At 36.6% G+C, this 13,986-nt stretch overlaps 1 protein-coding gene across 2 annotated transcripts in view; it reads right to left on the reverse strand.

Moving 5' to 3' along the window:
• Positions 1-13,986, reverse strand: part of LOC126818831 (nucleolar protein 4-like) — a 150,763-nt gene that overhangs the window by 60,733 nt on the left and 76,044 nt on the right. For both annotated transcript variants that reach the window (XM_050546466.2, XM_050546465.2), the window contains exon 2: positions 8,426-8,613. In XM_050546466.2, coding sequence (XP_050402423.1) covers positions 8,426-8,587 — 162 coding nt within the window. In that variant the 5' untranslated portion in view covers positions 8,588-8,613. The remainder of the gene's footprint in view (positions 1-8,425; positions 8,614-13,986) is intronic.

Here is a 13,986-nt window from a genome sequence, read left to right on the forward strand (position 1 = left end):
CTTAACAAGTCAAGTCATGGATGTACAGCAACTGTCTAAAATTAAATGACGATGAAACCGAGAATATAACAATCAGAAACAAAAAGATCGTTAATCTAGTAGAGTGTCGCAATTCGAGCTCTAGCTGTCCGGCCACACCTGGCTTGCGGTCAAGGTTTAGACAGGAAAGACCCCTGTGCGTGCGCTAAACATAATAAAATAAGACAACTTGTTTGCGATATCATCATCGATGGAAGCGGAAATTAAACACTAACTGAAGGAGGACTAATGCACGTTGTCATGAAACACAAGCAAAAACTGCCAGTATTACCGGAAGTGACGCGATTTTAAAAATAACCTATTTAACCTTTAACCTTTAAAAATTGATAGTTTTTTGTTCAAAGAGTGTTATTCATCACTGTTTAAGAATAATATTTTCTACCTCCATTCAACGAATAGTATGCAGATATACGATCAGGGAGACATCAAAAATCAATGGTTATATGTGACGTAATAAAATAACACGTTACTCTAAATCAATTAGACTGTGTCTGGTCGTTCTGGTTTGAATGCTAAACCAATTTCATTTTATTTACTTTCATTTACTTTCAACCGTTTGGCCGCCATATTGGATTTTATTTTTAAAAAGGAGCTTTAAATCGACATTCAGCTGCCATCAGACTTTAGCAACTTTTTTTTATTTTGAAGTTCGGGCGAAATGGCAAAAATTCGCAAGGAACCGAATTTGAATTTCGATTTTGTATTTTTTTCAATTTCTGAAGACTTTACTAACCTATTATCTGGTAACCTATCCACACAGTCACCTTTGGCTTAATATCAAAAAGTTCAATCTTGAAGTATAGCTTCCGATTTTATTGAGAGTTGAAAATGGCAGTATTTTTCCAATTGATTGCCGTAACATAACTCGATATTACGTGACACATTCCACCGAAACGAGTCATACTGCTTAACATTTCAAGTATGATATTAACTTGTTGTATTGTGTGGCGTTGTCTTCTTTGTCATATTTCAGAAAAAAAACTTTGATAAACTAATTATGGAGTTTTTTATTTTCTAAAATAACAATTCAATTCTTTTTATTTTTTGCGCTAGCAAAAATCTTCCTAATTCCACACACAGATCATACTGAGGCGACTTGAACGATGTCAATAGAAATTTTCTAACTTATATCCCCTTGGAGAAATTTAATGATCAGAGTTTTCAAAAAGATCGACAAAAGTAGGTCAGACTGCCGTCGTTTGTTGAATTCGTCTGTTATTTCCTAAATTAATACATACATGGCTGGTGGCTTTGGAATGAATATATTTTCAAAACGTTTTACGAATCCAAAATCACCGAATTTTACTGCCAAAAACAGTTGACATACATAGCTGTAACTTTGGGACTATTTGACCTATTTTACAAATTCGAAAATTATGTCCTTGACATCTCACACAAAATATGGAGTTTGCCGATCGAACCGGAAGTGCCACAATCTTGAAACGTGAAAAATTCCTATGGCTTTTGCGATATTTTACAGTACTTACAGACATGGGAGTTACATTTTGTGAATCCTTGAAGGAATGCCCCAAAAACTAGTGCAGAATTTTGATTTCGGTCAACTGGTGTACATCATTTTGAATTGAATATGAAAAATAGTGAAAAGTCCACGTTGACGGGCGTGAAAATAAACAGAATGGGCCGTAGTTTATAGAATTCGTCTCCAATTTCCGAAATGAATACATTTCTGGTTAGCCGGGATCAGGGTCGGAGTTTTGGTATTTGAACATTTTAAAATTTCAAGGTTGTTTACAGGATAACTTATTTCCTTAATTTTCAAATTTACAACTTTGACCCAAATATTCGAACAACTGATGTCAATATGCCCCCCCCCCCCCCAAAAAAAAATTTTTTTTTTTTTTTTAATAAATTCCATTAAATTTATCTGCTTTAATTTTTCGATATTTTCCCGCCATGTTTTAGTCCTTTCCCGCCATTTTCATTTCATTTTCTGACCCGTCCCGTTTTTAAACCGCGTGATCCATTTTTCTGCAACATCTTAAACGGGAAGTGAATCTGATTACAACAATACAAGTCTCAGTCATTTCCCAGATTATATTTTCGCCCGGGCGAAATGTTTTTCGCTTTATTTAGGCTTATAACTTCGCAAGTTTTTGGCCGATCTAAATAATTATTCAATTTTTTTTTTTTTTCGTTTTGACATTCTTGAAACGTGAAAAATCCCTAAGGCTTTTGCGATATTTTACTAACGGGCATGGGAGTTACATATTCTGAATCCTTGAAGGAATGTCTAAAAAAACGTTCAGAGCAGAATTTTGATTACTGACAACTGACGGTCACCATTTTGAATTGAATATGGAAAAAAGTGAAAAATCCACGCTAACGGGCGTGAGAATAAACACAATAGTCCGCAGTTTGGAGAATTCGTCACCTATTCCCTAAACGAATACATTTCTGGATAGCCGGGATCAGGTTCGAAGTTATGGTATTTGAAAATTTAAAAATTTCGAAGTTGTTTACAGGACAATTTATTTCCTTAATTTTCAAATTTACAACTTTGACCTAAATATTCGAACAGCTGATGTCAATCTGCCCCCCCCCCCCAAAAAAAAGTTCCATTCAATTTATCTGATTAATTTTTCCACATTTTCCCGCCGTGTTTTAGGCCTTTCCCGCCATTTTCGTTTCATTTTCTGACGGCTTGGTCCATTTTTCTGCAACATCTTAAACGGGAAGTGAATCTGATTACAACAATACAAGTCTCAGTAATTTCCCAGATTATATTTTCACCCGGGTGAATTGTTTCTCGCTTTATTTAGACTTCTAACTTCGCGAGTGTTTGGCCGATCTAAATCATTATCTTTTTCTTTATTTTGACATTCTTGTTACCATCTTGAAACGTGAAAAGTCCCTAAGGCTTTTGCGATATTTCATTTACAGATATGGAAGTTACATTTTCTGAATCCTCGAAGGAATGCTTTCAAAAAAGTTCACAGTAGAATATTGATTTAGGTCTACATCAACGGACTTGTAACTCCTGTTTCCGAAATAAATATACTTCTGGATAGCCTGGCTCAGGTTCGAATTTCGACAATTTCGAATTTCCACTTTGATGTTTTTCGTGCCGACAAAGTTGTTTACAGGACATATTTTATTCCTTAATTTTCAAAAACCTTGAAATCAGGTCAAATGTTGATGGCAAACGATTTAGTAGGTAATTTGGTGTTTATTTTGAAAGTGTGGTCAAAATTGATTTGGAAACAAAGGTTATGTGCAACTTTTAAGATGTAAAATTTTGCCCGGTTGAATACTTAACATTACAACTTACAAATAAGATTATTGACGAAATCATTAACATCTGATGGGAAGTTACGATTGGCTGATTTAATCTGTAACATCTAACGGGAAATTTTGTCCGGTTCAAATGTTTCTTGTTATTAGGATTTTTTGGAGGATCTTAATAATTCTTTTTTATACTCGTTTTTAAACGGCTTGATCAATTTTTTTTTTTGGGAACGGGCCATCAATTTGATTCCACCAATGTAAGTCTCAAGCATCTCCTATTATTTTTCAGATTATTTTCTCGATCGCGTGAAATGTTTCTCCTTATAACTTAGCCATTTTTTAACCGATTTTAATAATTATTTTTTTTCTTTTTAAGATTCTTGATAGAATCCATGAAAGCTTATAGATCTAGTTATTATGTAAAACATGAAATTATTGCGAGCATGAAATTATTGCGAAAATTGCGAGCGAGGCCCTCTCGCAATAATTTCGTGAAAATTCGTTAAAATGTCGGCCATATTGAATTACTCCCCCTTCATTACTCTTCACAAGAAAGAGTACCAATAAGTACATTAGAATCTGTATGAGCAGCGACTCCTATTCAGCGACATCTCCTTGTAAACGGTCACGATAAATTCCCCCCGTAAAAATTCTGTTGTTTCATCTCTTTATTCAACGGTCACTCCTCTAAAGCGGCCAGCGGTCACTATTTTACAAATAAATTTAACAAAACATCGCCCATTCAACGGCCATTGTTGAATGTTACCATCTTGTCGTTCTTTGTAGCACCCCCGTTAATCCCGTGAGTAGTAGTTAATTAACTGGACCCCCACTGATCAGGTAAAAAGAAATGTAACCCGGGATTATCTATTAATTAATCTTTTGTTTTATTAAACAACTAACCTGGTCATTGTTTTCACGCGTAACCACACATTATTTGATACTGATTGAATAAAATAAAAGTACCGAGTTTTGTCACGATCATCTAGTATCTCTTTTCCATTGCCACTTTATTGTTAAACAGACGTTTTAGTGCCTCCTATAATATTACATACAGAGTTACACCCCCTGTAAACAGGAAATAAAATTAGTGGTGTGTTTTTGTTCATGTGCTTTTTTGATAAAATAAAATTAATTCATCAATTTTCTTCACAAAAATGGATAAATATTATCGAATGCATCACAATGGTAGACAGTAGTATCGAAGGTTGGTACAAAATGACAAGTTTACACTATTTGCTGTTACTAATGATCACCAATCAACCGATGTTTTGAAGAGCCGACTGTCACCTCAAATTTAACAATCTACCACATTTTATAGACAAATTTACTAAAAAAAAATTATTTAAATTCGCAATAATTTCATGTCGCAATAATTTTTTCCCCACTATAGAAATTCGCAATAATTTCATGTCGCAATTATGTTTCACCACCCCAAATCGCAATAATTTCATGTTTTACAAATAATACTTTTTTTCCCACTCGCTTTTATGAAAAATTACATATTCTACAGAAATAATCTATATACTACCTGAACGGTATTCCCTTGTAATTAGAAATGTTAGCTAAAATGACGTTTTGTCTTGCAGAATGTGGTCTCTACCACGCATGCGTATGCTCTGATGTTAAGCTCAAATGTGAAAACAGTGAAAATTCTGATGAAAATATTTGTCAATAGGAGTCGTCTATCCACAGTTTAGAGTAATCTCTATCAAGTTAAAATTCACCGGAAATGACTCCATTTTGAAAATGTAAGTCAATCTTAAAATTCTACCTCGTCCGACAATTCTTATCCGATTTTCAATATCTTTTTAGTCTTGGAAACCATTTGATAGCTGAGTTTAGAATTTTGAAATTAATTTTGACCTAGGAATACTTTGAAATCAGGTAAAATGTCAATGACAAACGATAAATTGATTCATTTGGTACATATTCTGAAAGTTTTATCAAAATCAGTTTGTAAACAAAGGTTATGTGCAACTATAAAATCAAATTTAATGTGATAGATTATTGCACAACACCCTTAATATTGGTTATGTAATTGTTTGCCATCGAATTGTTTTCCATTGAATTTATATGGCACGTCTTTTGTCTACACGATGTCTTCATCGAATACTATTAAAACTAAAATCTCGTGTGGCGCTGTTGTAAAGTAAAACGATTGTCTCATAATTTGAAGATATACAAGTGTCGTTAAGAACATTTGAGCCGCTTTGAAAATCTAATCTTACTTCTATTTTTCAAAAGAGCCCCGATGGCTTAGTGAGTAAGGCGCTGCCTCGCTAACCAGGAAGTCCGAGAGGGTTCCTCGTGGTTTCCTCTTATCACTAGTGCCAGTCGTTCAGATGGGACAAAGATTGTGGTCCCGTGTACACATTGGTGTGCACTAAAAAGAACCCTTGTCAGTTGGATAAAAATACGAGTAGACCGTAGCGCCGCTGCCCGGGGATAAATTTCCCTTTAGCACATGCATGGTAGGGCGAAATAAAAGTAGTGCAGCACCATGAGTCTTTTGTCAGACGTGGACAGCGGGCCTTCAAATCCGGTCGCCACATTCAATGTATGACCCATACACTCCCTTCTTACTATATATCTTAATAGCGACGTGATTGTCTGCTTTGCTTCGTTTCACGTTGTGTATTTTCTTCTCACTATCTCCTCACTTAAGACGTTTATCTTCGCAGTAGTTAAGACGTTTGTCTTACCAGGAATAACAATGTAACAGCTTAGTTCTACTTTTTATAGAAAGCTCGGTGACACGTATATTACAAGCATAATATATTAAATTGTATAGCATACTTAAAATTAACATCTTGCTCCTGTAAAAGTCTAACCAGCATGGCTAGGCTCAGGAAACGGATACATCATATGGTCGTCTAAAGAACCAAGGCGATGTCTACACACTCTAGGAACTCAGATGGTATCTGTCCGGAACCCAATGATATCTGCCTCTTAAATTTTACTAATTCTTTTTTCCTTGACTACCTTGATGAAATTCATTTTCACTTGTAATTTCTGATTTTCGGATTTCGAAAATTGAAAAAAAAGTAGGTCAGATTGCCTTGATTATTTTGTTTCTGTACTAGCTAAGCCACTACTGATGAGTACACAAAATATGGTGTTTGTCGAGCTAACCGGAAGTGCCAACATCTTGAAACAGGAAAAATCCCTAAGGTTTTTTCAGTATTTTACCTACAGATATGGTAGTTACATTTTCTGAAACCCCGAAGAAATGCCTATAAAATGCGGAGAGCATAAAATTGATTTAGGTCAACCGATGGTCACCATTTTGAATTGAATATGAAAAATAGCGAAAAGCCCACATTAACGGACTTGAAAATAAACTCAATAGGCCGCAGTTTCTGAAATTAATGTACTGCTGGATAGCCTGGCTCAGAGGAGACTTGTTAGAATGGTTCAGAGACAGACAACAGACCACAGAAGGTTGTGAACGAAGCCTCCTCTGAGCCATTAACGGTCCCTGCTAGTGTTCCACAGGGCTCTGTTCTCGGTTCATTACTTTTCATTACATACATCAAGGACATAGTAAATAGCATAAAATCAAACATTAGATTATTCGCTGATGACACTAGTTTATATAAGAAAATAACTGACCAAACCAAATGCGCAGAAGTCTTAAATAGTGATCTAGAGAGAATAAATCTTTGGGCTAAGATGTCTCTTTTATCTTTTAACCCGTTGATAACTGTAACACTAACTCTAGCAAATAAAAAGAATCCATTTCTTCCGACACTAAATCTAGACAATGTTGCAATTACAGAGGTTTCTGCGCACAATTACCTGGGCCTGACTATCCAAACAACCTGCAAGTGGGATACTCATATAAATAAGATTTTGGCTAAAACAAGTAAACTGGTAAATTGTCTTCGCTCATTAAAATATAGGTTAAGTCGTAGATCTCTCCAAACCATGTATACCTCATATTTTCTTCCCAATTTCGACTACTGTGACGTTATTTGGGATGGGGGTACCGCCGAACTAACACATAAACTAGAACTTTTACAAGTTTCAGTTTCCTCCTGGTAAAAGGCCATGCCCTACATGCAGTAAAAACTGTACAAGGGATCATGGCTGCTTTCCCTGTAATACATGCAAACGTACGTATCATTCCAAATGTGCACATATTGAAGATCTACTTCCGGCCTGGGGAAAAGCAGGTTATCTTTCGTATGGACTTTATGTCTTTAGTGATGACTTTACTTTCAACTATGATGGATAATTACTTCGCTTAGTAGGTTACTACTAGTTTCAAAATCTCACCGAGCTGTCAACTAGGGGGGCCCGTTTTGGAAAAATTACCCTACTCACCCTGATTTGAAATATGGACGCAATATTCAGGCGAACTGATCAACTTTCAAAATCAGCTTTGACCTTAATACATTAAATCTGCCTGGAAACGATGAATTTTCCAGCACTGATGATCTATTGTGTCATAGTCCACCACTGATGATCCGTGGCCCAGTCCACTACTTAAGGTCTATTTTGTGTTGAGTGGCCTAGTCTGTCACATGACACACCCACAGTCTTATGCGGGACATATTGTGATCCGTGACAAACCTAGTTCCCCCTATTTATTTATGTATGGCCTAGCGTGACCCATTAGCCACCTAGAGTGTCAACCATTTTTATCCGTAATCTAGAGTTCCCCACAATTATTATGGGTGGTCTAGTCTGACCCATTACCCACATAACAATTTGTATTTGTGGCCTAGGTTTTTTTCGGTAATTAGTGATTTTTATTTTGTATTTTTCGGAATTTTTTCGGAGTTTTTCAGTATTTTTCGGTATTTTTCTGTTATTTTCGGGTTTTTTCGGTACATAATGCATCTTTAAGGACATTGCGGCCAAAGTATTTGTTATTATGATGTAGGGGTTTTCGAGTTAATCGGTTAACGAGTGCATTGGAGGGCTTCAAACAGTGTTAAAATATGAATGCCTATATCAATCTTTAGATCGTTATAATCTTCTAAGGAAATTGACTAAAGACTTACAAAACATGAATAACAGTGTATATCAAGCCAGTCAATACATGTACTGTATTTATGAAATAAGTATTAACCTCGCTTCATATGCTTTGCAATTGTAATTTCTTTTACATATTAAGCAAACATTTACTTACATCTTCACTTTCATTACTAGCACGCCTTTTTCTCTCAGTCTGTCCCTTGTCTTCTGATTTTAGGTCTGCTTCAAACGACTTGTTGGTCATATTTAATGGCCTGTCTTCATCTAAAATCCCCGTCCCGGCACCTTGTGGTGAAGCTACGTCCATAGGTGTCATGCTTTGTCCCTCCTCAACACTTTGCTCTGGAAATAAAAATATACTTAAAGGAAAATAGTATAGTAATAGTCTAATAAGTTCAACGAATTTCAAAATTATTTATAAAAAAATATTGTTTTTAGTAACAAATAAAGTTGATAAACATTTTCGGCATCCGACAATTAATGAGCTGAATCTAAATCACGTGACACGACGTCATAGACGATTCTCGTCCAAAGCCCTGTATATCTATATACGGCTTTGCTCTCGTCTAGCAAAATGAAATGTTATGAAATGCCGTTTAATGTCCTACTGTTCTGCACCGACTGGATTTATGAAGACAGCTCGTCTAGCAGTCGATACATTTGCCATTATCTGATATAATGGCATCGGCAGAAAGTGACAGCATGTGAGATATTGATTTGACTCTGAATGACTTTCATATGCGTATACCGACAGTGACTGTGGCGATTGCACCGAATATTTAAAGTCAAAACAAAGTCAAGTCAAAAGTTTATTAAAATAGCTAGTGGTCTCAATCCTATTAATGAAACAGTGAAATTCAAACAGTCAGTCGATATGCATAAGTAAAAACACAAGAAAAAGTTTACCGAATGGGCTTAGATTTTCGTATCTAACCGCACATTAATAAAAGATACATTATGTAAGATTTAGATAAAGAGCTGAATATGCTTGCTATATTAGGTCAAAAATAGATAATATAAAACAAAAATACTGAAAATTCCAGTCAGATTACTTCATTCTGAGCCAAGTTATCACTGTTTGTAGTTTAGATAAAATGTGTCCATTATGGTAACCAGGGCACTGGTGTGTTCGAGACTAAGCCTCGCTTTCCCATTTTCAAGTTACATTTTTAAATGAAGATCCATTAAAATCTCGAGTATCCCATGCCATCGGGAATTGATTATGGTTTGGATAAGTTATTTAATGTCTACTGTCTGAACCTTCCTATTTTTAAAACGGATTTCTTCGATTATGAACAAACTATGTAACTTTGGATATTATAAACATACCCGTGTGTTTGAAATCAAATCCAGTTAAATAAAATCCATTGCACAATTAAATATCCCAACGAATAAAAAAGTTTTCTCTTGAAAGATTTGACGTGTTTACTTATATTTTCGACTGAGCACAAGACAACACTGATTTCGTCACGTGATGGACGAAACCAACTAGGCTGTTGCGGGGGTTGTTTAACTTTGACAGAGAGTTTGACAACCACGTGTTGCAATGAAAACAAACCGCGATCGTTTCGATCGTTTGAGTTTGGGTGACGAAAAATATCAACTGAAGGCAGTTGCATAGAAGATTTATATTGAATCCATTGATGGCCAGTCTACCAGATTTTATTCACAATAAAAATATCAATGATTGCATGGATACTCGTAAAAATAAAATCATATATGAACTAAAACTTTTCTATCTTCTTTATATTATAAATAATTTAACAAACAACATGGGTTCAATTTTAAAGTCCGTTAAACGAATGTCATTACTTTTTGTGACGCATTGTGTTCAAAAGAAAATTGTCCCATCCGACTAATCAAATAATTAAAACAAAATATTATTTTAAAAGAAAATCTATAAACAGGGATTTTACTAGAATGTAAAAAGATGGTAGAAAAATAAAGGGATGCGAGCAGTTATATGTCTGAACGCCCAAACTCAATACCGAGCCGAGACTGATAGCTTATACCTTTAATTGTCGTAAATGTACCGCAAACCGTTTCCATGTGGCATGCTCTCACACCTTTATACGAAATGATCTCGCCCGAAGAGTGACGTAATCGGGCTCCATTTTGGTATTGCCCGATGTCAAAAGTTTGTGAGAGTTCAATTTTTCAAGAGAGATTTTTTTTTATTCGTTGGGATATTAAATATACTAAACAGCAAAAAAACGTCAGTACGATTTCAAGAGAGGCACTTTAATCAAATCATTCTAGAAAATGACTTGCTAAATGGATCAAAGCAATTTTTTTTTAACAGTATGTTTACACATTAGTGTTTAATACATCACAATTCCAAGACATTACGAGAAGGTTTAGAATCTGTATACAGTCTATACATCAGTATCTGGTGTGTTCACCGCAAGTGTCGATAACAGCAGCGCAGCGTCTATACATGGACCAGACGATTGATGAACACCATTGGCACTTGGAACCACACTCTCAGAAAAGCCTGGCGCAATGCATCGGCTGTGTTTGGTCTCGGTACGACGTTATTAAGTCTCCTCTGAATTTCATCCCAAAGATGTTCAGTCGGGTTGACACTGTTCTGCTGTAGAAAGTCCCGAGTAACTCTGGCGGTGTGGGCACGGGCGTCGTAATGCAGCCTCCTTTCCCTGGACCAAAATTTCGGAACACCACGGGCCCACTCTCTGGTTCAGGCCGATTGCAAACCAAACCATTTTGCTTGGACCTCCCCATGAGTCTCGTTCCATGACACATTGGTCAAAATAACGCTGGCCACGTCAACGCCATATTCTGGTCCTGACATCTGCAGTTGATACGCAATACCGACTCTCATTTGTGAACAGAACAGCTCTCCATTGCCTGTGTTGCCAGTTCTGGTGTTGTTGGACAAACTGCAGACGTTGACACCGATGGTGAGGATCGGTCCACGGTAAGGTCTTCGGCAATGGATGTTCTCTCTGGTGAGACGTCGGCGCACTGTATCGGTACTGATGGGTCTTCCGTGTGTTCCCACTGTCTGACGTGCTGTCTCAAATGCCTGTGTGAAGGGATTCTGCACGTACTGTCGCACAACATGGCGGTCTTGTCGCCTTGTGGTAACCCTTGGTCTACCAGTTCGGGGGCGATCATCCGTGGTGTTGGTGGCCCGTAAGCGTTGCTGAAACCTGTAGATGGTCCCTACATTGACCTGTAAGTGATTGGCAACGGCTTGGGCAGTGTGGCCAGCGTCGAGTCTTCCAAGCGTCTGCAGTTCCTCTGAGGTGTTGTCAGTCGTGCCATGCTGCTGACATTGTAGTGTGAATGATTCAACCAGGTATGGGGGGTGCATTTTATAGGGCTGGTCCCGGTAAACAGCACGTGTAGCATGAGTTACATAAAAATCATGGAGAACACATTGCCATATATTCTGTGTTTGGGAAGGAGCCTTATTGCTAAGGTAAATTTGGAGATGTGGTCACAAATATACAATAAAAACATTTGGCAAGTTTTATGCAATGCGTTTATTCAGAGTAACATATCAAACTGACGTTTCTTTTTCCGCTTAGTAGACAGTAATTAATAATTAATATAACATCTCAGGCCTAAAGCAAGACCTGCAATAAGTAGATTTAGCTCTTGTATAATGTATGTCTAATTAATTTATTGGTTTTTAAGTTGTATGGGGTTACATCCACAAACAAACACCGAGGAAACCGTCCACACTTGGAAAATGACAACCACGCCGTAATTTAACTGAGGACTACCCAATTAAAGCGCCAATTAAGACCACGAGTAAGATTTTCTGAAAACCACTAATACCGATAACATACATACACTAAAAGGATATGCCAGTTGCAAATATAATAGGCTATCTTTCCAGGGTATTCCTGGACGTATTTTTTATTATTTTATTGATGTATCTACCTTAATCATAAAAGTACTTGTACTTCATCTACTTTAATATATATCGGATATTCAGATCAAGTCATCCTGCGAGGCGGGTATGTACAATTATATCGAAAACATCAAAGACAACGGCACTACGGCCTACTCTTATATCGAATTCCAACTGTCAAGGGATTTTTTTACGTGCACGCAAATGTGTACACGGGACCTCGGTTTTTCGTCCCATCCGAACGTCTAGACAGCTGTCCTTGTCTTAGGATAGATTAAGAAAATTATGGAATTAATGGCCAGTTGTACATATTGACTATTAAGTCGAGGAACGTATTTTTTTTAATAAAATGGTTTTCCATTATTTTTCTTTTCGTCATGTCATCGACTTTCATTTTATAAAAAGGGGGAAATTTGAAATTTGACTTGTAGGTGTTGAGCACATCTGAAGATATGGCTATTTACGTCGTACAAATAAGGGCCCATTTTCAATGTTACAATCCCGTCGATTGTTGCGTACTCTATCCCGTAGATGTGGTCCGTTTCTCCGACATAGAAATTTCGACGACCATTACAATTCAAGACAAATATATATATGAGATTTTTGTGTCATAATTCGTATTTTCATTGATGCAAAAGTAAAGTTGTGAAAATTATATTTGTTATATGGCGTTAAATGGTCGCAATATTTACATCGAAGATCCGGGCATTTAGATACGTAAAAGGCGGCCCTTGTGATAGATGAATTCAATTTTACTTTGGTTAGAAGGCGTTTCAGATTAGGTGGCTGTCTTTGTGATTTAATAAATTGAACATTGTCAGATTTCGTTCTGAGGTTATCGTTTGATGCCGGGATTGTCCTGCTCTCGAGCATTGTTTAAAAGAAGTTGGTATATTTGGGGTTATGGGTAGCGATAATGCAATGATATTATCCGAACTGTCTTTTTATCAATTGTCAAATTATTATTTATCCCAACCTCTATTACCGCGTTAATGCTGTTTCAATAAATTTCTCATTAGCTCACCTAATCTGATAATCCGGAAGTCTTCATCTATCACAATGGTGCATACTTTTCTATATATTATTTTTGGTATGGCGTGGGTGACATGATTTATAAGAGAGATAGTTTTTGGTAGATGAATTCAATTTTACTTTGGTTAGAAGGCGTTTCAGATAAGGTGGCGGTCATTGTGATTTAATAAATTGAACATTGTCAGATTTCGTTCTGAGGTCATCGTTTGATGCCGGGATTGTCCTGCTCTCGAGCATTGTTTAAAAGAAGTTGGTATATTTGGGGTTATGGGTAGCGATAATGCAATGATATTATCCGAACTGTCTTTTTATCAATTGTCAAATTATTATTTATCCCAACCTCTATTACCGCGTTAATGCTGTTTCAATAAATTTCTCATTAGCTCACCTAATCTGATAATCCGGAAGTCTTCATCTATCACAATGGTGCATACTTTTCTATATATTACTTTTGGTATGGCGTGGGTGACATGATTTATAAGAGAGATAGTTTTTGGTAGATGAATTCAATTTTACTTTGGTTAGAAGGCGTTTCAGATAAGGTGGCTGTCATTGTGATTTAATAAATTGAACATTGTCAGATTTCGTTCTGAGGTCATCGTTTGATGCCGGGATTGTCCTGCTCTCGAGCATTGTTTAAAAGAAGTTGGTATGTTTGGGGTTATGGTTAGCGATAATGCAATGATATTTATGGAAGCCTATTGCGGCCATTTCAGAATCTCGTGTTCTCGCCGCGAGAAGTTGAGGGCGAGAACACGAGAAGTCGAGGGCGAGAACACGAGAAGACGAGGAAATAGGGC

The sequence above is a fragment of the Patella vulgata genome, chromosome 4 (genome assembly GCF_932274485.2).
Source record: "Patella vulgata chromosome 4, xgPatVulg1.2, whole genome shotgun sequence".
Classification (NCBI taxonomy): domain Eukaryota; kingdom Metazoa; phylum Mollusca; class Gastropoda; family Patellidae; genus Patella; species Patella vulgata.